The sequence below is a fragment of the Falco peregrinus genome, chromosome 1 (assembly GCF_023634155.1).
Source record: "Falco peregrinus isolate bFalPer1 chromosome 1, bFalPer1.pri, whole genome shotgun sequence".
In the NCBI taxonomy this organism is placed as follows: domain Eukaryota; kingdom Metazoa; phylum Chordata; class Aves; order Falconiformes; family Falconidae; genus Falco; species Falco peregrinus.
The window spans coordinates 108197804-108225173 of record NC_073721.1 but is presented as its reverse complement, the minus strand read 5'-3'; the positions used below and the strand labels follow the sequence as shown (position 1 = coordinate 108225173).

Below are 27370 nucleotides of genomic sequence, written 5' to 3'. Positions count from 1 at the left end.
AAGTTGACTTCAGACTTTGTTATATAAACTGTGATAGGGTGTCCTGAAGCAAGTTCTCCTTTCTGAAGAAAAAAAGAAAACCTGGTAGCTGCTATTTTGATAACCTCTTTCTGAAAGGAGAAATTCTTGACTAAACCAGGAAGTACGGCAACAGGTAAAGCACCTCCGTGAGGATGTTCAGGTTTGCTTACGGATACTTTTGAGTTTGTACTTGAGGTGATCGGGTCAGGCTATAGGTGCATTGTAACACCAAGGAATGGGTTTCCTGGTATCACTAGGCAATGGAAGGAGAGACCTCTACAACCCTTGTGACATTTAACTCTTTCACTTCTTTTCTGGCTTAAATTATTCAGGCTTCAGTTCTGCTATTAAAGCCTCAAAAATGGGTTGCTCTATTTAAAAATGAGTGAATTGTGATTTTTGTAACTTAATTTAATTTATTATGGTAGCTTGTTAACTACATCTGACTTTCTGATCATGCTAAATTTTTCTGGACATTGAAATGTTGTGCACTTAAGAATGACAAAAGAAATGTCCTAGGAAGTAATTTTAAAAAGCGATACTTCTAGGTTTATTAAATGACAGTGGGTAAAGAGCCCAGAAAACATGGGTTTAGATTCTTTCAGCTCAGGGACCACTGGCAGTGCAAACTGGTAATACAGTATTAAGGAAAAACCGAAATTCCTGTGTGCGCATGTTTTCAAAGGCAGCATGGATTTCATAGGAGGACTTCATGCAATTAGACAAGTGTTAGAAGTGGGAGCAGCAGGCATATGATTTGTGTGAACCCCTCTTCAGTTTGTTCTTTTGCTTAAGAAATAGTTCTGAAGGAGACATCTTTTGCCTAATGTGTAACATGTTTGCTTTGCTGGTAGTGTGAGACTTTTCCTCACAGTAAGCATACAGTAGTTGGCTGAGGGGTTTATGCTTCCTTTTACAGATGCCGAGGATGTTGCATGCAGAAGAGAGTCGTTGAACGATGTTTCTAATCCCCTGATCTGAAGATTAAAATGCTAATTAATGTTACTCTTCTAGAAGAAATAAGAGAAACCAAAGTAACATCACAAAAATTTATTGTTCTTGTCTTTAAACACCTGCATTCAAAGAGTAAGTAATATTCCTCATAGCACACAAATGCTGCTTTTTAAATAATTTCAGACGTTTCAACAAAAGGATCTTTATGTGCTTGTTTATGCAAGATAAAAATGCTGGCAAATGCTGTACGCTTAGTTGTAAGGCTATGTGCCTAAATTTCATGTACAGTAAGTATTAATAAGTTATTTCGCCTTTCACTCAAAAGCTTGCTTTTGACATCAGTTTTCTTGGGAGTAGAAGGGGAAGAATCTAAAACATAAAGTATGCATCTGCCATCTTTAAAGGAGAAACCACATACAATAACATTTTGTTTATTTAAAATCACAAATGTGGTGGTGGTGCTACTGAATGTAAAACGGTTCTGAAGATAAAAGTTCAGACTGCAATTTCCTCAGTAGTGTTTAGCAGCATTCAGACCTGAGGTTACTTTAGGTATAAGCCACCATGCTCAATCCCTTCCTGCCTGTATACTGAAGTACAAGCATTTCAGGCCCTCACTTGAGATGTCCAATGCAAGAGGAATTCTGTATACATCTGGGGCTGGGCTGGCTAAACCCTATTCTTCCTGACGTCAATGACATTTCACATTGTCTTCAGTGGAAACAGAGAGGTTTATGCTTCACTTTCAAAGATGCGTGATGAGACTCATGAGTATCTTGCTTGTGAGATTTGAAAAGGAAGTTTGATTACTTTCTAAAGATCAAATTACTAAATTCAGAGAACTATATCAGCAAACCCATCTACTGTATAATTGCAGTTGCAATATGTATGGTAAAATCAATCAAGATTTCATGATTAAATGGCAAGTCTACTAAAAACCAGCAGCAACTGCAATATCTACACATCATTCATACACACACTATAAATAAGAGCACTGTAATAAGACAAGGTGCTTCTCTAATTCCAATGACAGACAGAGGCTGTCCTCCATAACAGATTCTTGAGGCTGTGTAATAACTGGGAAGTGAGCTGTTCCTCTAGCAGTGTTTTTTCAGCACTGAATTCCTGGGTTTGAACCCCATTAACAATCTGTGTGGCTCTTATTGCATTTACACTTGTCTTTTCCTCTATTTCTGTTAAAAGCCACTGGTGAATGTACTAGCATCATGTGCTGGGATTTTAAAAACTATACGCTGAACAAACTAGTTCAAATTCTGATCTCAAATACACATTGCCCTTTATCTTGTTTATATTCATGAAGCTAAAACCAATACCTTGATTTAATGGAGAAGAGTGCTTGTAGCTTGATGAGTGTCTTCAGATTTGAATACCTGTGGGAAAATCTGTGCTAAACAAACCATAAAATTGGAGTTTAGAATTCACTGTAAAATCAATTAGAAGACCCAGGCGCAGTAAGCAGCAAACATGAAAAGAATGTGGTGAGGAATTTTGCTCAGGAGTATTCGCTGATCACATCTCCATGGAAAACAAGAGAGCAAGGGCTACAGAAAACTTTTGGCTGGTACATTTTTGGAACATTCTTGAGGCTTTTTGTTAGCCAAGAACAAGAGACATGTTCCACCAATGCAAGATAAATCAGTGCTATGAATGAAAAGGGGCTTTTCTGACAGAGCAGGGCATCAAAGTTTGGAGATGTCTTCCTCCTTGTACATGCCTGGTTTGTAGATGACTCCTCTGTTGTCTTCGCCTCCCTTTTTGCAGCTAAAATAAAATAAATGTATTAAATAATTGCAATTCCAATGAAGGAAAAGCACAGTTGGTTACTTAAAATGGTCCATTATGCATGCATGAGATTATTTTTCTCTGTACCAGTGCAAATGTCACAGTAGCTTATTGTTACAAATATTTCTGGAGAGCAGCACATTTTGTGTGGCAGAGTCAACGCTAATTGCAAAGGGATCAGGCTGCAGGAAAATTTGTAATCTTAGTCTTTTTTTTTTTTTTGAGAATTTGGCTTTGGTGGCAAACAGTCTGGCTAAATGACCTTTTGTCAGTACAGATTTTTTCCCCTTAAATGATGTGACCTTTGGGAGAGCTCTTTTTCTGAAACTCTATTCCCCTCTTATGTCACTTACTGTTCTAGGAAAAACTCAATGGACTCAAAAAGCAGTAAGAAGCAGCAATGCGAGCAAAAAGAACAACAAGAACAAATGGCAATTGAGAAACAGAAAAACTGGGTAAATCTGTTATTGACCCAGCCTGCTTGTCCTGCTTAGTCTGGAAAGGGAGTCTTATTTCCTAACTGCTTGTGGGAGCAGTCAGTACCCACAGTGGGCGGTGGTTTTGTGTTCTCCCCAGCACCCACATAAATTCCCTATTTCCGGTCCTTGTATCTTGTAAGGGTTTACATGAGCACTGTTCCAGTAATAATTATTTTGTGGAAAAACAACCTTATGTGGTTGCTTTTGACAAAAAATAACCATTCCTACAGTGGCAGAATGGTGGTCACTGTGGCACAGAAGTCACAGCAAGTAGAAACTTGTAAGCCATATAAATATATTTTGCTGGAAATCAAATAGAATTACTTAGGAGTATATGATACAGGAGAAATAATGTCTACGGCGATAAAAACAAATAAAAGGTTGTAGGAAGAGATCATATCTGGTAAAAGATCAAATATTACCACTATAAAAAACATGCAAGGTGTCGGACATACAAGCACCTCTTTGTGTCAGAAGAAAAATTTGGTTTGACACTTTTCCCTCTGATGTGGCACCAGGCATCTTACCTTTTCCTCTTCAGCAGCCAAAAGGCTACTGAAAGAATCATCAGAACTCCCAGAACGCAGGCTATCACAACAGAAACAACAAAACCTAGGAAAAGATGGAAAGCATACAAAACAGTTTATTTCACTTACTTGAGAGGAGAAGGTTAGTCTCTGATCTGTCATAACATTTGCATTCTGCACCTGCAACTTCCCTACAGCCTGCTCATACCTTTTTGCAATGATGGAATAGGTAACTTTGCATAGATGTATACTGGAAGGTCCTAATCACACAACTGGATCCACGGTTCACACCTGTTGAAGTCACAAAGCTGACATGCAGGCACAGGCACAGCAGATCAGAAACTCTGGATTTCAATGCTACAATGTATAAGAAAGCATAAGCAAAACTGAAGAACTAAACTCGGGCAACTAAGGATGATAAATTTGATGCCTTTTGTTTTTTCAAGGCAGAAGAACACTGAATGTGGACGGCTGAAGTGATATGCTTTGCTGTTGAGGACATTGCTTAAAGGCATCTGAGAAGGTAAGAATGGATTCAGGAAATTAGTATAAAGAATTGAGTGATCCCATGTTTGCATTGAGATGTTAAGCATTATCATTATAATGCTGTCTTTGCTAATGACCTTCATATGTACTTTTGGCAATGAAAGTATTTTTATTTATTTTGGCCTTCCCACAGATCCTGAAGGTGAGCACTCTTTTCTTAACTGCATTTTCATAATTCATTTATACATAGCTTTTTATATTTTATCAAATAACTGTTTAACAGACATCAGAAGCCTTTCAGAGTGAAGCTGACAGGTTTCATGTATTCCATCTAAATATTTGCTTTTATTAAATCAGCTATTAAGAAAACAGAAATATAAAACCTGGAGTTTAACCTTGACCCATTTAACCCATTAGATGCTTTATTAAGTCCAACTGAATAGAAGAAGCTTGCAATCCATGGAGTTGAAGAAAAACTGTATTTTGAAAAAGGAGCGTTTTGTTATAGTAAAGGTGCATCAAATAGACAATGAAATACACCACCAAATAGATAATTGTAGAAAAAGAGCTTGTAGTTTGAAGAGGAAGGGTAGGGGCCATATCTGTTTGATGAGAAGAACTTTTTGCAAAATTCAGTTAGATAGTATTTCAGCATGGTGCCATAATCAAACCTAGCCACCAGTTCCCGTTTAACTTGTGAGCGGTGGAAGGTTTGAACATGGTAATAAAATTTAGCTGCATATATGTGAAGCTGATTTTATTGGAATAGATTGCTGACAGGCAAAATACATTCTAACGTGTGAGTTTTGCTGAATACTTTTTTAAGATTAGAGACATTTTTAAATGTAGTACTTGTTAATAGCGAGCGTGAATTTAGATTTTAATTGTTGGCATCAAAATGTAGATGATGGAACACTTCAGTCCTTTGCATTTTAGATGCAACACGCAGCTCGGTGACCCCATCTTGTGGCACCTGTGCCCAGGTGAAGGTGGTAGCCCTCAAGTCTTGACACTGAAAAGGCTGAGCTGCTCTGAAAATCCGCTTTAGTAGGGGCCTAGGCTTTGCACAACGGGATTTTTCACAAATTTCTTTGGTTGCCTGGCCCAAACCATGACGCTGTATATGGCCTCTCCTTCTCAATAAGTGTGCTCTGTTCCTGCCTACGCTACAGCGGGCTGCATCAGGCTGCGCACTTGAAGGCAGCAACCAGGTGCACTTTTAATCTTTAATTGTGCTTTGACAGGCACCTTTTTTTCTCTTCCCCCGCCGCCTGCTTGAGGTGAGGGGCTGCACCTGTGAGTGAGCCTTTGTCTGTAGTAGGTGGAATGTAAGATTACAAGGCTGATGAATAACTTTTTTGAAATGGGTAGAACATTTTTCTATGGTTCACTGATAGAGTCAATGAGCTTTTGTAATTAAACGTTCTTAGACTGAATGGGGTTTCTATTAAAGTAGCACTGAGCGCAATGCCTTTCGTAGCCATAGAGACCAGTTCTTGGGTGAGAACAGCAGGATGGGCAATAACCCATACAACTTGACTCTGGGAAGTCAAGCCAACTTTAAAGATACATTGAAAATGCTTTTATAGCTGGTGTCACCTCTGCATGGGAGCCAAATAACATGGCGTAGGAGAGGGAGAGCCAAATGTTATTCTTGGGTTTGGCACTGGTTCACAGCAACAATTTTGAGAAAGTCACATATGGGTCAAATTTTCCCCTGTAGATAGAAATAATAATGCTTGCACAATTTCTGTGAAGTGCTTAGAGATTCCTGGGTGAAAAACATAGTATCTAATTTTTAGTTACTGGGGTCATGGATTGTAACTCACTACCTTTTAAGTATTGAGCGTGATTTACAGAGAGAAGGTAGCGTGGTGCTGAAAGGTCAGTTTAAGAAACAGATGGGAGATGGCATTTCTCATTTTTGACTGACCAGTCTCACTCAGAAAATCACTGGCTCATAGATGTGGTTAGCAATCAGCAATGTGCCCTTGCCAAGTCCACCAGGTATTGAATCTTGATGAACTGAGAGGGTAGAAAAAGTGAAAGTTGGATCTCTAGGGTTCCACGGTGAACTGGTCTTAAACATAAAGTAGCTGCTCACTCCAGAATTTCTGTTACTTCAGCAAGTGTTTCTGCAGTGGCATTGCTGTAGTAGATTGATTGTGCATGGATTTAAGAAAGATCCTGCGGAGGAAGCCTTACAGTCTCAGAAACTTGGCAGCCATATTGCAAATCCAGATTCTGCTGTTTAAAATCATTGTACATAGTCTGACTTGAGCAGAGATTTGAAGGGGGTTACTAAAATAGCTTTTCTGGGCCCAGCTAATTCTCTAGTTGGCAGCTGGTATCTGGGATTGGAGGTTTGGGAAGAAAGTTTTAACCTCCTTCCTAGTCACATAAGAAAGCCATGGGGGAGAGGGGTATTTCTGGTTGGCCAATCTACAAAAGCAGAAAAGGGACTGTCATGCTCTAGTTCTTTCATTTTTTTTCACAATTTAGCCATCTTTTACTTTACTCAAAACACTGTTTGTGCAACTAATACCAGTTTCTATATTAATCTTGGGGCTATTAAGGATTATTGATGATTTGGTAAACTTGGAATTTTCTTATATATTTTGGTTAAAATCTAGCAGCAAGAGAACTACTAGTGTAAATCTTATTTTAAAATGAGATTAAATTGAGGCATTGTTCTATAACTATTGCACTCTGCAAGTGGTAGCATAGGGACTTGGTAAGAGGCATGAGGATAGAACAGAGTGTTATGACTGTGGCTTTATATAGTGTACAAAGAGCAATCAAGGAACAGAAGGAGCAAAATCCCAAGTGTGACTTGTGTATGCCCTATATGCGAGTTGTATATAGTCACAGAAATAACTTTTGTCTAATGCAGAGTCATATGACAGTCAAGAAACAAGGTTTCCATTTGTTACCAACATAATACAAACAAATCAGTTTTCTTAACTGATAAATCGATAGGGAGGTTGTTCTGTTCCTTATTCTTGATTCTGAAGCAGTAAGATAAATGTTACTGCTTACTGTAGAGAACTATATGAGAGCAGAGATTGCAGACACTCTTCATGCATAGCAGAAAGGTGTTTGTGATCTTTCAGAAAAGGGAAGAATCTTATTTTTATTAACATGTGAGCTGATGCAGACTGACACAAAGTTTTGGTAGCCAACAGTACTCAGTATTTTGTTTCAGTCAGACCTTGAAGCTGGGCTCCAAACTATAAACATACTAAAATGACAAAAAGAGACGATTGATCAGAGTAATTGCTCTCAGCAGTAATTCAATAGCAGAAATGGTAGCTTTAAATAGAAGAAAGTTATAACTAAACTGAACTAGTTTAGACTCAAATATTTAATTATCTGCTACTAGTAATGGGAAAGACCATAAGATACCTTTGGCAGCAAATAAGCAAGGAGGCAAATGGAGAAACGACAAGGAAAGCAGGAAGGTGCTGCGGCTGCTTTACTGGAAAGAACTAGTGTGGATGCTTACAGTGCTTTGCAGTGTAGTCTCAACAGGCTTGGGGAACTTTGTGGTACCTGGAATGAATGCATTCCTAGCTTCCAGAATGAGAATGGGAGATGAAAACTACGCAGCTATTATTGGAGAAAGTCACTTTCCTAGGCCATTATTTACAGACTAGAAGCTGGGTACAGATGGGAGGGTCCTGAGAACCTGAGCACCTTTCAAGATGCTCAGTAAAAAGTACAAAGTCATATAGTGACGACTAATCAGTGGGTGTAACATCTTAGCTCCTTAATCATATGTTAAACAAAAGGATATGTTATGGTGTTTCTTGTACCTCAAAACTGGGAGGTGTCCCACCTCTTCTTAAATCACTGCCCCTGCTTCTGTGCTGCAAGTTAAAATAGTTGTTTTTCTGGTCAATAGCTTCCTGCTGATGTACAGAAATGAGCACCTGCGGTAGTCTGGATCCCTGAACTGCACTGAAAACTGTGTGCTGCCTTTAGCACTGTAGCCTGCCCACCTTTATACACCTGGTCCGTAAGGCTTCTCCTGACGATCTGCCATGTTGACTGCAGAGAACAGTTAATGACATAAAAATTGGAAGATGCAGCAGTTAAGGAGGTGTAGCCTTTATTGCTGGAGCTCTGGAGGTTATGAAATGTAGAGATTTAATGAAGAGCTGGAGAACGGGAAGTGATGGCTTGTGGTTCAAGCCGTATAGTCAGTCAGCTTGAAACTGTTAAATATTTTTTACTCCAGTGTAAATACAGAGAAATGAAGACCTAAATCATTAGAACTCAATAAGAGGAATGTGCTTAAGTAGCAAGGACAGCAGCATCAGCATCCTTATTTAGATAATTACTAAGTTTTATGCAATAATTCCAGAGAAGTCACTCAAAAGAAACATCATGGTAAAATGAAGTTCCTCTTAAGGGAAGCTTTAGAAAGATTTCAGAATGTTTCCATGAGAACTGAAATGGTTCCCAGCTACAGAATGACTTCTGAAATTGTCTCTGGGTTTTATCTCAAAGGTGGAGATTTGCTTCAAACAAGGGCCAAATGCTGCTGACGCTCCACACTGCTCTGGTTGGGAGTTTTGATGCAGCTAATCTGACAAAGAGACCAGCCAACTTTTGGTGACAAATCTAAATCATCTCTGATTTCAGAGAAATGTTTTGTCTGGGATTTGTTTTTTCTTTTCTCTAATTTTCACTTTTCTTCTTTATAGCTTTATATTAGAAAAGATATATTACAAAAGGGGCTGTCTGCAGAGGGGAATGGCAGGAACAGCTACTGCAGTATGTTGCACGGAGAACTGTTCCCTGCAGTGGCTATTGTGTGAAATTTCTCAACACAGACAACTCCTGTTTTCTGTTCTTTCATCTGAACAGTGAGGAAACTAGCAGGCAAAGTTGAAATGATGCGCTAACACATTTTATTAATTTTAAAGTTTGCTGCTTGACCGATCTTTCTTGTGAAGTCTGCTTCTTCTTTTAAAAATTTTTTTCTCTGTTTCAAACAGCATAGTAGCTTGCCTAGATTAATCTGCCTTCAGTGTATGTGCCAGCTTCACAAATGCTTAAGAGCATTTGTTTGCAAGGCAACACAGAAATTGGAACAATACATTTTGCACAAACAATATACTCAAATGCCTTACTGTGGGGCACAGCTAAGCTTCTCACCACAGCTGCAGGTTTTTGTGCAATCCCCACCTCCCTCCCCAAACCGATGCATTGTCATTGTGTAACACTGCAAAATTAAACTTTTAAATCAGTTCTTCCTGGTAAGATGGCGTTTTTTTTCCATTTGTAACACTGGATCATATAATACAGTGTTACAAATTATTTATCAAGTTTGAATTCCTCAAGGACCTCTTCTGATTCTGTGTAATTTCCCAAAAACAGTCCCCCTGAAAGGCAATATTATAACTCCCTTTAAATGTGTGGTCTGCACAAAAGCAATGCTGGTATTACTGAGAACCAGCAAATGTCACTGGTGAGACAAGGCTAGCTCAAGCACTTGCGCTGACTGGAACATCTCAGCTGTAGAGAACTGTTTAGTGCTTGGAGTGACAGCAAATATTTCTGCTAAGTGCGACCAAGGCCGAACATCTTCCTTTTTTATCTCCTTGCCTTTGATCAGAAGGGTTGCAGGTCTTGCCTAATACCCATTGTGGAAAAAAACCTTCGTAGATACTCTCTGAACACCTTATTTTCCTATGTTTTTCTGTGCAACAATGCAGTAAGAGAAGAAAAGAGAACAAAGTGAACTGGGGGAAAACGGGATTGCTATATTTTTGTAGTGGTACAGTGCAACAGTATTGCCATGTCAGTATTTCAAATTTATTATGCACTGTTTCTTCACATAGAAGTGTTCATAGAGCTTACCTTCATGGAAGGAGGTAAAAACCAGTCTTTCATGAAATTCCTGAACGTTTCGGAAGTTATTGACCATTTCCAGGGGTTCTGGGTCATCACTCTCTGTGCAGTACATGGCTGTTTCCAGTGCTAGTAACTATAAAGGGAAGTACCCTGTTCAGCTCCCAGAATACAGAAAAAACAATGCCAGGGTATGGTCACTAAGAGCACATGTTTAAAATCCAAGGGGTAGTCAAAGAGAAAAGTACACATTAATACTTAAGTCTTGCATGGCCTGTGAACCCAAATACAGCATAATGTGTGAACAGTGTGACATCTCCAAACCATACCTGTATTCTGTTTACATCCTGATAAAATCAATCCTGCTTATTAATTATCTGCCAGGAAAACCAGATGGGAGGAGACATGGTGGCTCTTTGCAGCATGTTCTCCCTAGCACAGTCTAATTCCTAAAAGCTATTTTATGAAAGAACTCTACTTTGGTAAAGACATGATCTGGCACAGTGGACAAAGAATGGACTTTCATAACAAGGAGCATGCAGTAATTTGATCAGATTTTTATAATAACATTTTCCTCCTGTGTTTATAATTAGATGAATCAGAAGACAGTGATTGGGAGTTTATGTAAGTGGCCACCTAACAAAAAAAAATTAATTAGGTGAGCACAAAAACCATAAATTGGAGAAAAGCCAGGGGATTAAAGATTGCCAAGTAACACATCACATGCTTTTAAGAAACTTACTATCTACCCAACCTGTCATACCTAAGTCAGTCAGGATCAGCCTAGCACTAAAATACTTAGTGAATAGGATTCAGGCATAAAGCTTGAACAAAAATGATCTGGAAGTGACACGGAAAGACTCAAAGCAGGGAGTAAGTACACAGTGAAAACAGAAATTAATCTCACTTGACTGTGATTTTTCAAGCTGATACTAAATAAATTGCTATGCTATTGTCTGTCCTTTATTTGTTCTGGTCCATTGAAAACATGCTAACTACAAACAATAGGATTTTAATTTATGTCAGTTCTGTGATGTTCTTCCCACTTCAAAAATTTTAGCAATGGTTATCTTTCAGTTTTACAGGAACGTAAGATAAATCTAGGCAATGAGAATATGTGTTTACTGTTCTTTAGCAGACAGCAATCAGGAAAACATGCTATATTTAAACTTGCCTGCTTTTGTGAAATTTTAACGGGGTGTCGGAAAACTGTCCAGAGAACACTAGGGTAGCAAGGAGGAGTTGTCAGGGATCCTTCATAGCGATAATACTCATCCAGTCTGTCAGGAAGCAGTTCTCGAATATTGAAACCAGGGACTCGGACCGTCTGATCTAAAACAGGGGATTTGTGTTAAATGTTGCATCATCACTACACAGGTAGTGTGCCAGTGAAGTGAACTTGCTTTCAGTTCAGTGAAGTAGGATGCTTTCAGTCATATCACTAGGAAAAGAAAAATATGTTTTAACAGACATGATCCCAGCTCAAATGTACAAATCTTGTCTTGGATACCAAATTGGAATTCTATAAAACAAACTGTGACCATATTAACCAAAACCCACCATATGCAAGAATTAAGGCCCAGTCAGAAACACATGGTACATGCTACCTGTATACTCTTCACAGAAATGCAGTGCATTTTTAAGTCTTTCACTGTTTGTGACAGATTTGCCTGGGATTTCTGGAGTGGTTCTTCAGCCAGTTCAATCCCTCTCAGGGTGACACTTGATACCCCTAGCCATTCTCCCTCCGACGCAGCCTTATAGCCACTCACCCTTGTATTTCACGTTCCGGAAGTGCCTGAAGATCTTTTCATAGGATGGGTTGAAGGGTCCAATCTGTAATGAGCAGGTATTAACAGCTGTGTAAATCACCACAGTCTGAATAAGAGTCTTTGCTTCTACACACAGCAGACAGCAGCATTTGATGGCCTCTGTCATAGGGCATCTCCACTATCCAGATATTCATATATAGAATGGCATAAGTACTCTTTTTTTTTTTTTTCCTCAGAACATTAACACTATCCTCAGAACCCCAATAATGCTCTTACTCACTCCAGAGCTGTAACAGCTGCTTTCTTATAATGCTGTCTTAGCAACTGCAGCATAGACAGACCTCTTGTATGCACTTGAAAGACCCTATTGCCCTTGCCTGTTCAGCATGCTGTGCAAATGAGGAGAAACCATTTCCTCTGAGAACGTTGCAGGCATAAGTTCTGAACTAACAGGCTTCTCAGATCATCTACTGGTTTCTGGTCAAAGCCACATTTTTCCACCCACAAACATTTTTTAGCCTGCTGCTCCTCACAGTCCAGGAAGATAAAGAATGACACTGTTGGGTACTGCAGGGCCACTGGGAAGGGCTATAACTCAACTATCAAACAAGACCATGTTTTTCAACTGCTACCAGCAGCTTTTCAGTCTAATCATCAATGCCTTTTCTATGAATTCTTTAGAGCTGGTGCTTAGCAACTCCTCTGACACCCAGACATAGTAAACTGGTGTCCTTAGATCAACTGTAATAGCTACCAGCTGCCTGAAAGTTTTTCAAAGACCTAATCTCCATTGTTTCCCTGTTTGATTTTTAAACACCATTGCTTAGAAATAACCAGAATCCCAGCATTATTCCTTAGCATAATATACAATACTCTGATACTTTTCACAGCTGCAACTTCCAAATGAACTAAAATTTGACACAAAATTATTGCCAAAGTCTTAGAGCTGCTCGAAAGTGAGCTTGGCTAATATTAATGAGAATTTGACTTCTAACTAGATCACTTCCACTTTTTTGATCGAAGTGTCAAAACCTGGGTGTTTTCAGGTTTAGGCTTTTTTTTTTTTTAATGCTGCAGAAAATCCTTGCATTTAAAAATCTTCTTTATAGTTATGGAGGAGTTTTAATTCTTCAGAAAAAAAGAGAATTTGTACAAGCTTCTAAAAATTTTTCTTTCAGGTCATTATTATCTTTAATTGCTTCTGTGTGGGGCTTTAGAGGGGAAAGTTGGAAGGCTGTCTTTCTGTCATCTTAAAAAGGGCACTGAATGTACTTGTTTACTGTAATCTGTGATTCAAAGAATCTGGGAAGTTTGTGACCTGAAGTCTGTGGTCAAATTCTAATTACATATAGTGGCCGAAGCCAGGGCTGGGTCTGCCTGTGCCTCTTTGCTGCGTTGAAACTGCTTTGTGCTACAGTAGGCAGCTTTGAGTAAGTGAACTGGAAATTCACTGTTTGATTAGCTCTACCAATCCTTAGTTTGTAAATAAATGCAAGAATTGATTGAGCATAGCTGAAGTTAATTTACTGAAAAACATGACAAAATATTCAGAATTCTTTTTTTCTTAAAACTTGTTCCTGTTTATGTACATGCAGCTGGAATCTGGTGCTTTTTTGTGAAAGAGAAAAGGAAGAACCTTTATTCAGCCACTGCATCCTTAAATAGTCTAAGTAATTTTGTACATTAAAGGTCTCTGATGACTTAAGGATTGAAAGCATATTCTAAACAAAAGCAAAGGTCTTGCATCCTACCTCAAGAAGAATAGCCAAAACTGCCAGTCCATCTGCTTTGTCCATTGCTGTCATTATGTCTGGGTATTTCTCAGAGTTATAATGTACAATATGCAGCTGCAAAGAAGGAGATGCAATGTTATGGTAACGTCTGGGGCATGCTCACATTTCTGTGTTGCAGCTGAAAAGGGCCAGTGCAGCCACCTCAGGCTAAGACAATACAATGGGACCCTTCCGTGACTGCTGGATGTAGTGGGAAGAACTTTTAGAGAAAAGGAAAATATCCTGGAACTCCCAGCCCTGCGGTAGCTGAGTTATGCTCCCCCACCTTTACATAGTAGGGAGCGGGAAAGATGATCAATTACTTCAGCTTCAAGGCATCTTGACTGTAGTACTAGCAAATTTTTCTGAAAAAGTAACACCTTGGCACCCTTGGGCCTCTCTGATGTTTAGAACGCAAAACCCAGTGTTAAACATAACCAGAGAAGAAACTGATTTCTAAAGTGTTGTTATGCAAGCAAATTATTCTGACTGATTTACCTTTTAATCATTTTGGGGTAAATACCTGATTGGTACTGCTTTTCAAAAATCTATTCCCAAATCCATAATTTTGGATTAGAAAAGTTAACAAATAGTTCCTCACTGGATAGAGAAAAAGGTGAGTAAGGTAGACAGAGAAGCAGTGTCATGCAGCTAAAAGATACACCTGGTTTACAGAGAAGAACCAAGGTGTCAAATACCTAGCAAATTGCTTGAAATTACTCGAGTGATCCGGTGCCAGCCCTGACTTTAATTCACAAAAGAGCACCAGAGTGCATCCTTTTTGTGGTGCACAATGCATTTTTTAGCGTATATACCCAGATCACAAATACTTAGATTAGAACCTTGCAGCCTTCTACAGTCATATAGCCAAGATAAAGATCTCACTTTAAAACAACAGGATCTGCCCAGCCTTCTTTGTTTCTTTCTCTGATCTGAGCTTCTTACCTCTGCTGCAAAATGCTTGCCACTGATTGTGTGCTCTGAGCCTTCTGACTTGTTTCTGTTTCCCCAGTGCAGGTGAAGTTGAGATGCAGTGTATTCAAACGGGAGGTTTCTGATGTACATAGTAGGCGACAGATACATTTTCACTGTAAGCACACCAAAACCAGATGGGAGCAAATGATACCAGAGCTTTCAAGCACAAGGCAAATAAAAATACTGTCTCTATTACATATGGAGTTTGAACAGAGCAGATTCTTAACTCAAATCCATCTCAGTCTGTGGTAGGAGATAAACACTTCAGTTGTCTTTGACCCTTTCTAGGTAATACAGGAGAATTTAGAATACACCCTTTTTCTATTTTCTTAAGCTAAAGGAAATGAATGTGAGAATTGTTGCTAACGGAAATCTTTCGACTCCCTGAAGAATGCAAAATTATCTCGGTCTTATTGAAGAGACAGTTATTGATGTGTTGAAGCAAAAGTTAGGCTCGTGTGCCTTTTTCAGTCTCCTTATAATGGTTGAAAATGGTTTAATAAATTAATATTTCTCATGGTATTTTTAAACTCCTGTTGTATTGAACTTCTCTTTTTTTTAGAAACATATGGCAAAGGCAAAGAAACTTTCCCCTCACTCCACTCCCCCTGAAACCCAGAGCATCGATGTTAAGCAGCAAGATAATCACAGGCCTTAAGAACTGTTATTTCCTCTCTTGATATGCTGCAGGGAGACCTTTGTATGCATTACCCTCCTTCTACTCAGTAATGCTTTCCAGTGTGGAAGCCAGGCTGGGTTGTCTTTTCTTGGTTTGTTTTGGGTTTTTGTGTGTAGAAGTTACAATAGTAATTCTCAACTCAGCAGAAACTGAGTTGTTCACTTGAGAAGTTTGGTACTTCATAAAGCAATGGTTTATGTAAAGAACAGATTGATTTTTTTACAATTTATTATTTTCTAGTGTGAATATGGTTTGTTTCTGGAGTGTCCCAGACATGTTTTGCAGGGGAAACAAAGCTCAAAACCTTAAGGAAGGAACAGCTGCAAGCCTATGTATTTTTATGCTAGTGCTAAAAAGCTTATTTTGAGCTCTCCTGTTTTCAGTCTAGCTGAAGTAGGTAATTCTATCTGGATTAGCTGGCCGGTGAAGCACATTAATTGTATGTAGGAATGACTGATACCACAATACTAAGCATCCTACTGATTTCCTCTCCAGCCATAAAAGAAGACAGCAGCAGATGGTGTGATGATCACTCCAACAGAGGCTAATTTTTCATTACTCAGAGCAATTAAGGTTTGTATATGAGTGAGGTTTGTAGAGTGGGTCACATGTCCCCTGCTTTCTAGGAGGGCACTGACCTTAGAAGTGCATTCCCTTTTATACCGAGGGCGGGGATATATTTTTGTCTTGGCTTTCATTAGCAAGTAGTTGAACCTCTTGTTTTAGGGAAGGATCAGATGATGGTATTGACATGGGCTCTACGAGGTATTTGCTTTTACCTGTGTGACTGTTATGTGAGGGACAAGCTCTCAGTATTGTTCTTTTGTCTCCACCTGTTCTCTGGCACTGTTAAAGTCCACAATGATGATGTTTTCTTCTCTGCTTATTGCATGCCACTCACATCAGCTTAATACATTCCACTGTGACAGTAGAATCTTTCACTCAAGACCAAGAAAGGCTCTTGAGAAAAGAAGGTTCACAAGGAAAGGGTGTTCCAGCCATGCCTAGTCTAAAGCAACCTGGTTTTGCTGGAGAAATTGATAAAGAGGAAAACGAGGAACCATGCTCTAAGAGGTTGGCCCTTCCTGAAGAATGAACTTATGTTCTACAGAGCAGGTTTACCCCACTGAAAGAGTAAGAAAAAAAGCGGTGTTTGCATGTCTGGCATCTCTTAACGAAGCATGCCAGAGAAGAGCAGAGGCCATTTTATAACACACATTCTTTTGAATGCTTATGCAATAGCGGAGGACACAAAGAAGGAGGGCCTTAACTCTTCTTATTTCTGTGTCTTCAAATGTTTCAGGAAAGAACAACTGGTGGGACTAGCTTACTCATACTGTATATTGTGTCAATACAGTAGACTTTTATGCAACTGCATCTTCTCTGCTTTTACTTATCGTATTGACACTTTGATTTAGTCCTACAGTGGAGGTCACGTTTGTATGCTATTTCAAATTACTTTTCTGTCTTTGTATCCATCTTTCTTATCTTAAACTAAAGAGGTTTCTATCTCAAGCCAAAGGAACAGAATGGTGCTCTTAGCTCCCCTCCCGAGTAATTCAGCTGAGCTGCTTTGATTAGACTGGAATGTCAGACACAACGCACCCATATCTTATCAGTTTATCCCTTTTTAACAGAATCACAAACTCTGTTTCTGTTTTGGAGCACTCCAACCAAAGTAATAAGAAAAGCTCAGGAATTAATTCTGACATGTCTAGAGTTTATTTAAAAGCCATAGTCGATTCAGCTTAGCATTTGTACATAGTATATTCCCAAGTTTCCCTAGCCTGTTCTCTAGATATTGGTATGCTGATGTGAAGGCTTCATCATCACAGATAAATTTCATCTTATAATCAAAGTAATTCACCCTTGAAATAAAAAATCATGAGCTCCAGCAATGCTTTCCTTCACAATCCCTTGCTGTCACTGAGCTTCCTTACCTGAATGACCGTTATTGGTCAATGTAAACTGGTCAGTGGAGGACACGTTATAGCCTATGAATTCTAAAGGCAAGAGATTAGAGTCATACTGGAGAATATCTTTGTGGAAATCTATTGGTGATTGGAATACTCCTCCACAAAATGGGTATTTCTTTGGCCAGGCCTTCTCTCCTTCAGGACCTGTGTAAATTAACAGAGAGACACATTTGTCAAACCTTAACTATGCAATTAATATAAAACCTCCCCTGTTTCAGCCTTCACCCAAAATTTGGAAAAGGCACATTTTCTCGTTTTTTAACTTAGTATCATCTTTTCAGTGTGCCGTTAGATAGAAACGTTAGATAGAAAAGAGCCAAATGCCAACAAAAATCTCACATAGAGACACTTGACCGCCCCTCAGTTTTTTGGCAATCTCAGCTGCTGTGGATGTTACACCTTTGGGGTAACAGCTCACCAGGCTGGGGCTGCAGGCAGCAGCACCACCGCCAGCCACAGTGCCTCTGGCCCTCTTGTGATGGTGTTGGCTCTCTTCAGGGCCCACAAGCATGACAAGTAGAGTTGCGATCTGTGACGGTATTTGGATTATTTACTGACATGAATTATTTTTCCCTATTGAAGTAACAGGCATGTGCACAGTAACACAGCTATTCCAGCCTTCTGAAGAAAACTGCTGAAAGAAGTGACTGCATGTTGACAGAGGGAAGTTTCCATACTTTTCAATACAGAAAAAGCCAGACCTTTATAAACTTTTCCTTACCGTACAAACTGCCTGGCTCTATCTAGCAATATTGCATAATTCACAGTGAAAAGCTAACTTGCAAAAATGGAAGGTGTTATGATAATTTGACCTGCAATAACTTGCTCAAACTCTGGTGAAACTTCTTCATCAGAGTCTTTTGCCCTAGGTAGGATCTACAAAGAATAGATAATATCAAGAGATTTTTAATTGTGCCTTTGATTTAATGACACATTAATAGCTAGCAGCTGTTCACAGCTGTAAGCTGAGGCCATTTGCATTTAAATACCAAAAGAGATACTTGCATCTTGTGTTTCTCCTTGACATTGAAGATCCATTGTGATTCTTTCTAAGGCAAGAAGGTCTTTTGGGATCATCCAGCTGATTTGTATAACACAGCTATTGGACCTCTCTGGATTAATTTCTACTTCAATGAAGCCGTATCTTTTAGTAGGAAAAACCCAAACATCTACTCTTTAAGCATTGCAGGTAAAAGATACTTCATTAGTGCCCAATGGATAATTACTCTCCTTGGTAGCTTGCTTTTTGCTGTGAGTTTGTCTAGCTTTGACTTTGTTTAGATAGTGATTGCTTTTAATCTTTTGCTTATAAGTTGAAGAGCCTCCTGTTAGCATACTTTTGTTACTTATTGAAGTACTTGTAACATGGAGGACATAGTTTATCACTTCTCTTAAATTAAACAGATTGAGTTCCTTGGGTCTTTGGTTAGAAGGCTTCTTTTCCAAACCTATAATGTTCTTTGTGGCTTCTTTGAAGTCTCTCCAGTATGTTAACATCTCCCATGAATTGTGAATGCCAGAATCTAATGTTAGATGGGGTCATCGGTGACAAATGAAGTTCAGATCTTTAATGGAGGAAAATTAACAGTCAGGAGAATATTATTCGAGGGTCACTTTTTAATGTAAAAGACAGTTTGCAAGGATATGGATAGTGGAGGTGAATCTGCCCCAAACAGTGCATGTGAAGAATTGGCAAGTTCAGTTCTGGTGCTCAAATACAGACTTACTTCCTTGTTAAAGCTCTTTAAGAGTTAGCACATGACATCGTTTGCAGTGTGGATACTCAGACTTGGTGCTTTTCGGTATAAATAGGCCTTTATGTTACTGTAACTTACATCTTTGACTCCAGTTCGTTGCCAATCACATTAATTTCTCTCCCCTTAGATCTTCATGGTACTATCATAAAGGTATTGAAATTCTTTTTAAAAGCTGATGTTATGCTGTCATTATAGAAGACTGTATACTATCCTTTATGTATTTTTTGGCAAATAACAAATCCACCCAGAAGAGCATAAATTCCATATTATGAGATATACATACTCAAGAATATTTCCCAGGAAAATATATACCAGGAAATGGTAGTTTCTTGAGGTTGAAACTTGATATGCAAGACAATAACACTGAAATTTAACACTTTCCAGGAAGCTAAGACTACAGCAGTGTCAGAAAAATTGGTAAGAAGCCTTTGTTGTAAGAAGACTTTAGTAATTTTTAAAGATTTAAGGTTTCTGTACACTGATAAGGTAGTGAGTTTGCTAGAAGGCTTTAATATATTACATAACAGGTTTGGAGACTTGATAATTAAATAGGTAATTTTTAATGGATGCGTAAAATAAAAGTCTAATCCCAGCCAGTGGAAACCATGTCATGAAGTACCACTTACTTTTTCAGTACTATGTTTGGATGAATTGAATGCCCTTAAGAGTTGGCAACAGAGTATGGGAACTTCCACGCCAACATCAGCAGTTCAGAAGGGAACCTTTTGTCTTTTCTATAAAATGCTGTTGTTATTACAGTCTTTATGTACCTTAATCTTTATTAGCAGTTATTCTTTCCTTGACACAAATCTGCAACTGCATTCACAGGCTTCTAAGCTACAGCAGTTTACACTTTTTTCTCATTCCTGCTCAATTAAAAAAACCCAACCAACCAAAACAAAAAAAACCTTTTCTTGGTACAAACCCAGTTTTTCTAGAAATTCTGCCTTTTGTCACGTAGTCTTCCTAATTTCAGTGCCTTAAAACTCCTGTCTCAAAGAGCTGAGCTCACTGCAGCTTGGGTTTGCATATGTGAAATTGAGATTTCCATGGTAGATAAACCACACAGCTGGAAGGCATTTCTCAGCAAGCTCTGTTGAAAATGAATGATTGATTGTGAACCAGATTTTCCTTTTTCTGTGCCAGTACATTCAGATAAATTCAGTGCAAATCACATTGTGTTTACAAAAGCTGTGTCTGATCACTGCTGAATAAAGAATAGCATGTGGATGTATTAAGATTGGCCTGTACTACAAGTCCCCAAAGGTATTAACATAATACTTTTTTGCATATTATATTGCATAAGATATTGCAAAAATATCTTAGTAGTTAATTTCTTTCTTTTGTGACAACAGTTACGACAAAGGAAAAGACCCAGGCATCTCAGATGATGACTACTGCTATGAGGACCCCATCAGGACTGTGTCAGCAGAGCAATAATTGTGCCATGGGCCTGTCCTACCCACCCAGCACTACTATTCAGCTGTTGGAGTGAGCAAATTAAGGTATGGAGCTGTTGGTATGGGTAGAAGTAGGACCCCTCCTGCTACAATGCAGCCATGAACACTCCCTGCTGTAGGGAGTGCAAACTCAGGTTGCTCAAATCCACCTTGTGGGCTGTCTTCTTTACAGGAGTTCCCAGGGCCACGTTCCCCTACCATGCTGTCAATAACCCTGAGCCTGGCTGTGCCCTCATGGCTATTTTATAAAAGATGTCTGTAAATAAACTGGTAATAATTCTTTGGATAGTCTTGCTGCCCAGCTGCGGAGTGAGATGGGTGAAATACCCATGGCTGCATGTGTGCATTGTATCATCTCCTTTGAGAGCTTTTAGCTTTCCATGCCTAAGCCTTTAGCCAGCCCTGCAGCCCTAGTGCTCCTGGGTGATGCAGGACAGATGTTCCTTTAAGAACAACAGTGGTGTCTCTCCCAGGATGTGTACATTGGCTGATGTAGAAAAAGAAGAAAACAGGCCTATGAGACTCCAGTGTTACCAACAGACTTTTGCTCTGATGATCGATTAATATTCATGCTGCCTAAGCTTCTCACGGGGTATCTGAGTTCTCATGATCTGACGTCAACTAATGTAGTAAAATGCACTGCGTTGGTAACACAGGGGATGTCTGTGGTATTTTTGCAGCCAGGCAGAGCAGTCTGCCCTGTTTTCAGCCGGCTGGGAGCTCTGTAGCTGCCATTAGCCCAGGGCTGAGTCAGTAGTGAAGCCTGAGAGTCCAGGCTCCCTGCCACAGTAACGTGACCACATGGTTTCCATTTCACTCAGAGCACAGAGCTCAGTCATACCATTCTGCGTACACATATTCTATATGTGTATATCTTCCGTATACATGTCCAGAAGGAAGCTTGTGAGAGAGGGGAATTGCCAAGGGCTGCAGCTGTCCCTGTGACTCCATTCCAGTGCCGTATGAGAATTTCTGGGCATGTTCTAGTGTGTTCACTGAAGCTGGTATTTTCTAAGGGAAAGTGAAGGGGTCTTAGCCCAGGTTCTCAATACCTTACTGAATTTAAGTATTTGGCAACAGTAAAACTAAAGAGTTGGCAAGTTCAATTAGCCTCATGTTTGTTAACAACAATTCTTGTGTCTGCACTGTAGCATGAAGTTGTCTCCTCACATGCTAAAGCACGTTGATAATTCCGTTGGCACTATTACTTTAAAATTGGCTGTAAAGCTAGTTTTCCCCATTGTAGCTGCTTGTCCGCTCTCGAGGAGTGATTCTGGTTCTTTGATTTCATTCCAGCCCTCTTACATTACAGAAGCAGAAATCCAGAATCCAAAGAACTGAAGCCCAGTTCTTCAATTCTACCAATTCTCCTCTGGGGCAGAGGACTTCAGGCTTGCACCTTCCAGCCACACAGCAGCATTGCCAAGAGCTGCGTGCACATGCCGTCCTGAGCTATGGGGCATTGGAACAATTTCAGTTCTTTACTGAAAACACTTTTCTCATGGTACACTTCATCTGCTTTGTCTGTTTTATGGAAGGAGAAGCAGCTCATCAGAGGATGCAAAGCAAGCCTGTGTCAGAGGGAGCTTGAGGGCTTATGCCCCAGCTCATTGGCCTGTTCTGTTTCTTGCAGGCACTGTTTCTTGAGCTCTCTAGGAGAGTAGTGAAATCTGGAACAACAAATAGCATCACTGCAGTTTGGCTAAGGAAGAGGCAAACAGAGGAGAGGTTTAATCTTTCTATTTATTGTATCTAATGTAGTGGCCTCCATTGTAGCCAAGCCAAATGCTCATTTCTTTGGAAAGCTTGTGCAGAAAAGATAAGGCCTGATCACACGCAGTGTCACCTTGCTTTGCCACCATGCCCTGAGCTGCCAACGCTGTATCAACATTCAGCTTTACGTATTGTCAAACTGAACAAAGAGAACTCTCACTGACAATCAGAACTCAGATTTCTCCTCCACCCATAAACTTGCACCTTGACCCTCATCTTGACATCAGTCTGCACTGTGATTATAATGGCTTGACTTCCTTTCCCTTGCTGTTGACTTAATTTTAGTAAGGAGGCATTGCAAAATGTTGCAGGATAAAGGTGAATGGTGGAAAGTGTAGGCTGCCATAAGGAACCATGATCAGTAGAAGAGTATGAGGAGGCTCTTTTCTGGCTGACTGCAGTCTCTCTAATTGCCAATTTTCTGTGTGCAGACCAATGTTCTACCTCTGCTTTGTTCCAGGTGTATGAAAAGAACTCATCTGTACAAATTCAGTTACCACTTTAATTTTTTGAAATTGCTTTTATATGTTTTTTCTAGATAGATTTGAAAAATCAGTAGCTGAAGGGAAAAAATAAGAATCTGTTTTGTGAATCTTCCCTCTGTCCTCCCATGTATGTTAGAAATCAGACTGCGGTATGGATGCTCTTAACAGGGATTGAAGTTGAGCACTGAGAATAACATACTCTGAAATAAACACTGGTACCCAAATTCCCAGAAGAGGAGAAGTAACTAATTTAAACAAGCATTACCCTCGGAATGAGAGCAAAACTTCTACTTTGGTGATAGTAAAAGTCTTGCTTTCCTTACTACCCAGCAGGATTAGGTTCCTCTGATGACTGCTGCCAAGGTGGAAACCCCTGGCTTTTGTTATTCAAACTGTGTTAAGCCTTTTTTTTCTTAATGAGAATACAAAGTATATGTATACATACTGGCAGTTAGATTAATACCTATAGACATGCAGCTGACAGTTTTCCTTTTGCTTATGTGAAATGAGTCAGGTAAACTGGAGCATAGCCAAAGGGAGTAATTCCTAGCAGCAAGTTCAGTCTCAGAGGTTCTTTGTGCTGTCTTGGAGCAGCACCAAAAGCTTAGGAACAAGCATTTTCTGCTGAAATTCTCAGCATTGCCGACTTCTCTGTGGGCACGGGGTGTATAAAACACTACTCTGAATGAAGAAATAACTGGCTAGAGAATCTGATCAATTAAAAGAGAATCTCTAGGTAATCTTCCTAAGCAGCCATCAGATCCTTCTGGGTTAGTAGCTGACTTGAAGGACTAGTGTACAAAATAACACTGCTTTCCTTGCAGCGCTGGGATTTTCAGGGAGCTGGCTCTCCAGTAACATGATGCAGGTAACTTGCCGAACTCTGACTCTACTTAAAAATGAAGACCCATGCTCTGTGCAGAACCAGGCTGAAATGCTGCTGGTCTGTGACCGGGGCGAAAACAGAGGGCTTTGGGGAACTGTTGCAGTAGCAGAGCCAATCTTAATCTGCTGAAGTTCCTGCTATTTTGCAAGGCAATTTAGACTCCAATAACTGACTCAATCACCCAGATATGAAACCTGATGGATGGAGAACAGATTTCAAGACAATGGACCAGATCCAAACTTGAGTAAAGATAGTGAACCCAGTAGGTTCTCACCAGAATACATGTGGCATCCATCCCCTTAAAATACAGAACAAAGCCATAACTTAGAATGTACAAATTAGTTAGTACTTACCAACATAAGACCATTTGGACCCTGTTTAAAAACAAAAGAAATATTACTGTGAATATTTGAAATTAATCTTACTCTGTAAAGAAACAAATTGCTACTGAAACCCATGTATTGCATTTTGCAATACTTTTATCTGTCTTTCTAGCCCCATATGTTGAGCAAAACTTAGACACTTTCAAAGATTATGAACTATTCTCACCCAAATTATAATTATCCCTGTGATCCTGCACACAGGGGCGACTTTCGTGTGGTCACTTAAATCCTGGATCGTGGAGTGAAACTGTTGTCAAGGTTTTTTTGGTTTGCTTTGCTTTGCTTTTTTCGTGGAATAGCCACAGACTACATAGGTACCTCCCTGATTTTTTTCTGGTTAGGAAGCTAAGGATTTTGAACAGGGTGTAGCTATAATGAAGCCCCTCATGCCTACTTGAGGAGTTTGCAAAACATCATGGATTGCCAGTTGCTACACTCAGAAATGATTGACAGTCATTTCTGTACAGCAGCTCTGGGATTTGCCAACTGAAACAGACAGGAATAGATGGACTTTGAAAAGAGGCAGTGTGATACACAAACAGATACAACTCTGAGAGCCCTGGGGAGTTGAGTGAGTGTTAAAATGATCAATATTTATTCATTGGTTAAGGAACTGAACTTAGGACAGTGCCTCTGCATGTCTTTGGAAATGTCTTGACTTATTTAATGCTCTTTTCAAATTTTTTTTCTGGTCCTAAAACCTACTTACACTCATTCAGCTTGCTGTGTCTGACAGACCTGAACAGTTTTGGTTATCAGGCTAATGCAGATCTTTACTCTATACAATTTTATCTCTGCTTAGAAAACAGTCCTGAATTTTGAGTCTTGCAAATACTCAGTGTGCCTGTGTGCGCGTGCATGCATGCATGCAGAAAAATATTTATCCTTACATACGCACGTCTGCTTAGTACATGATTCTTGGCTGCATTTCTTGTACTCTGAAGCGTGGTCACAGATACAGCTCTCCAAAGAATGTTGTATGAAATGTTTGGGATTAATTTGTAGGGATGTACAAAACAGCTGCACTTAGCTCTTTTGTTTTGATATGTGCTAGGAACACTAAGCTCTCTGCTTCCAGTTCGTTAGAACCCATGTGCCTTGTTCTTTTACATTGGGATTTTCAAAACGAGGTCTGTGTAATCATTCTGGCTGAAGTCCCCAGGTTCCTCACATAGAATTCATGCACTGTCTTAGATTTCAAGATGAGAAACCTCATTCTCCTCTCCCCTTCCCTCTGCAGGAGATTATCTCTTACTGAGATTTTTGGGGGTACTTGTGTCCTCTGGTCAGCACATATTGTAGGTAAAACTTGCATGAAGATAGCAACTGACTGTCAACAGGATTTAGAAATCATCCCATCCTCATCTGAGCAGTGTTTGAAGAAATACTGGCTTAACTAGAATAGCTACTCTGCTCGTGCTCTTACTGCCCATTAAAATGTGAACAAGGTGTCAAAACTATGATTTTTATATTCTAGAACAACCATAAAACAGTCAATTTCCAAGTTTTTCAATATTTTGGGCATTTATGCCAATTGAAACAAAAATAAATGAAAGCTTAAAGTCTTTTGCAAAGTGCAATTTTCCTTAGCCTCAGAGCATTTTCATGACCTGCCGTTCACTACCATTATGACTTTATTGATGAACACAATAGTAGCAACTAGTGTAGGTAGGGCTGAGGCACGTGTAACGCTTAATTCATTTAACTTAGACCAGGAGATGAATAGACGACCAGATCTTAAAATCTTCTTAACTTTGTCTGAATGAATGTGTAAAGCTGACATCCTCCTACTGTGAACAAGGTCGCTAGTATCCATATTCTGCTTGATAGTGAAATGAGGATGCCGCAGACTGTCACACAGTGCTGCAAAATCGAAGGAAAGTCAATAGAGCATCTTGATTCACATCTGGAAGGGAACTATCAACAGCTCCGTACCTGTAAGCACTCTCCTGCCTCTTCATTCATGTTGGAGTGCTGATGAATAAGACAGTTTCACTGATCAGTATCAAGGGAACAAATACATTTCCAATGTCACTTGGGAGCTGGGAAAGTAGGAATGGTTTTAGTTTTGATAATCTATGTTACTTGTGTCTCTGACTTGGGAAGATGTCAGAGACAGGCAGATGCTGTAGCTCTTACCATTTCTTGGTGCTAGGTGTCTAATTCTAAGATAGGAGTTCTCCAGCATTCCCTTCAGGGCACATATCTTTTTGACACATCCTTTCACTTCCGAACTTTCTGTGTTGTCAGAGAAAGCACACAGAAAGCACCAAGCTCTAGGAACCCCTGCTCTTCAGATGGGAGATTCTTCTAGGGAATACAGCTTTTTTCAGAGGCTATATGCCCAAAATAAGATGACCTTTAAAGTTTGAATTCCACCCCTTATGTAGCTCATGTGAAAAACCCAGTAAAATGCTTATCTTGGCACAGTTCTGTATGAAGCTGATTGCTCTGGATTATGCTTGAACCTTCAGGATTTTTGTCCCATGAATATATGTGATGAGTAAGTCCTCCCACATGATCCTTTACAATGATTCGCCATCATATACTATAATCACACTAGGTGGATTATAATTAGCTTGAATGGATGAAAATTGGTTATAATCAGCTTGAACAGATGACCATTAGCTCCTGAAAAGAGAGAGGAACACTGGCCTCCCGAAACGTCCTGCTAAATATAAGAGAATGAGGTCTAGTATATAGGGTGCTTCACAGACATCACATTCTTTTCCTCTGGTTTAGAAATGAAGAAGGCAGAGGGAAAGGTGTGATGCTTCCACTAGCTCTGAGAAGGGCCAGTCTCTGCTTCTTTCTATGAGAAACATAAAGCTCACAAAACAAGGCATGCTGAGCGTGCAAGAAGTGTGTAATACAAACTGAATCAGAGAACAAATGTCTTTTTCCCGTATATATCAGACTACCTGTTCTGAGAAACTGAAATAATAACTCCCAAACAACTGCAGGCTGCTACAATATACAACTTTGAGCATGCTATTGAAGTAGTAATAATTATAAGATGCCAGTTTTCTGCATGTATTAGCTACCCTATGTTACAAGTAACAAAAAAATAGAAGGCTGAAAGACTTTACCATTCAACGGCGCTTGCATTGAGGGTTGTATCTTTAGGAAGAAAGTAAGCACAGTAGCGACTGTGACTGTACTGAAGCTCTTGGCTGACATCTCAAGGAAAGACTTGTAATATTCCAACAGTTTACAGGTTTCTCTGCACTCTAAAGAAACTCCCTTGTAGATATGTGGCAAACAGCAGAATGCACACATACAGAGCTTCCACTAATGAGTTATTGCCCTTCTCTCCCCTTGTC

At 39.5% G+C, this 27370-nt stretch overlaps 1 protein-coding gene across 1 annotated transcript; it reads right to left on the bottom strand.

Moving 5' to 3' along the window:
• Nucleotides 1–1056: 1056 nt before the first annotated feature.
• CA12 (carbonic anhydrase 12) lies at nt 1057–27370 on the bottom strand. The gene is made up of 10 exons (XM_005240744.3): nt 27137–27370; nt 24018–24038; nt 17268–17447; nt 14619–14761; nt 13653–13748; nt 11902–11965; nt 11304–11461; nt 10139–10265; nt 3785–3869; nt 1057–2757 (listed from the first exon to the last, which is right to left on the bottom strand). The coding sequence occupies exons 1-10, from the start codon at nt 27324–27326 to the stop codon at nt 2676–2678; spliced, it is 1146 nt and encodes a 381-aa protein (XP_005240801.2). The 5' UTR covers nt 27327–27370; the 3' UTR covers nt 1057–2675.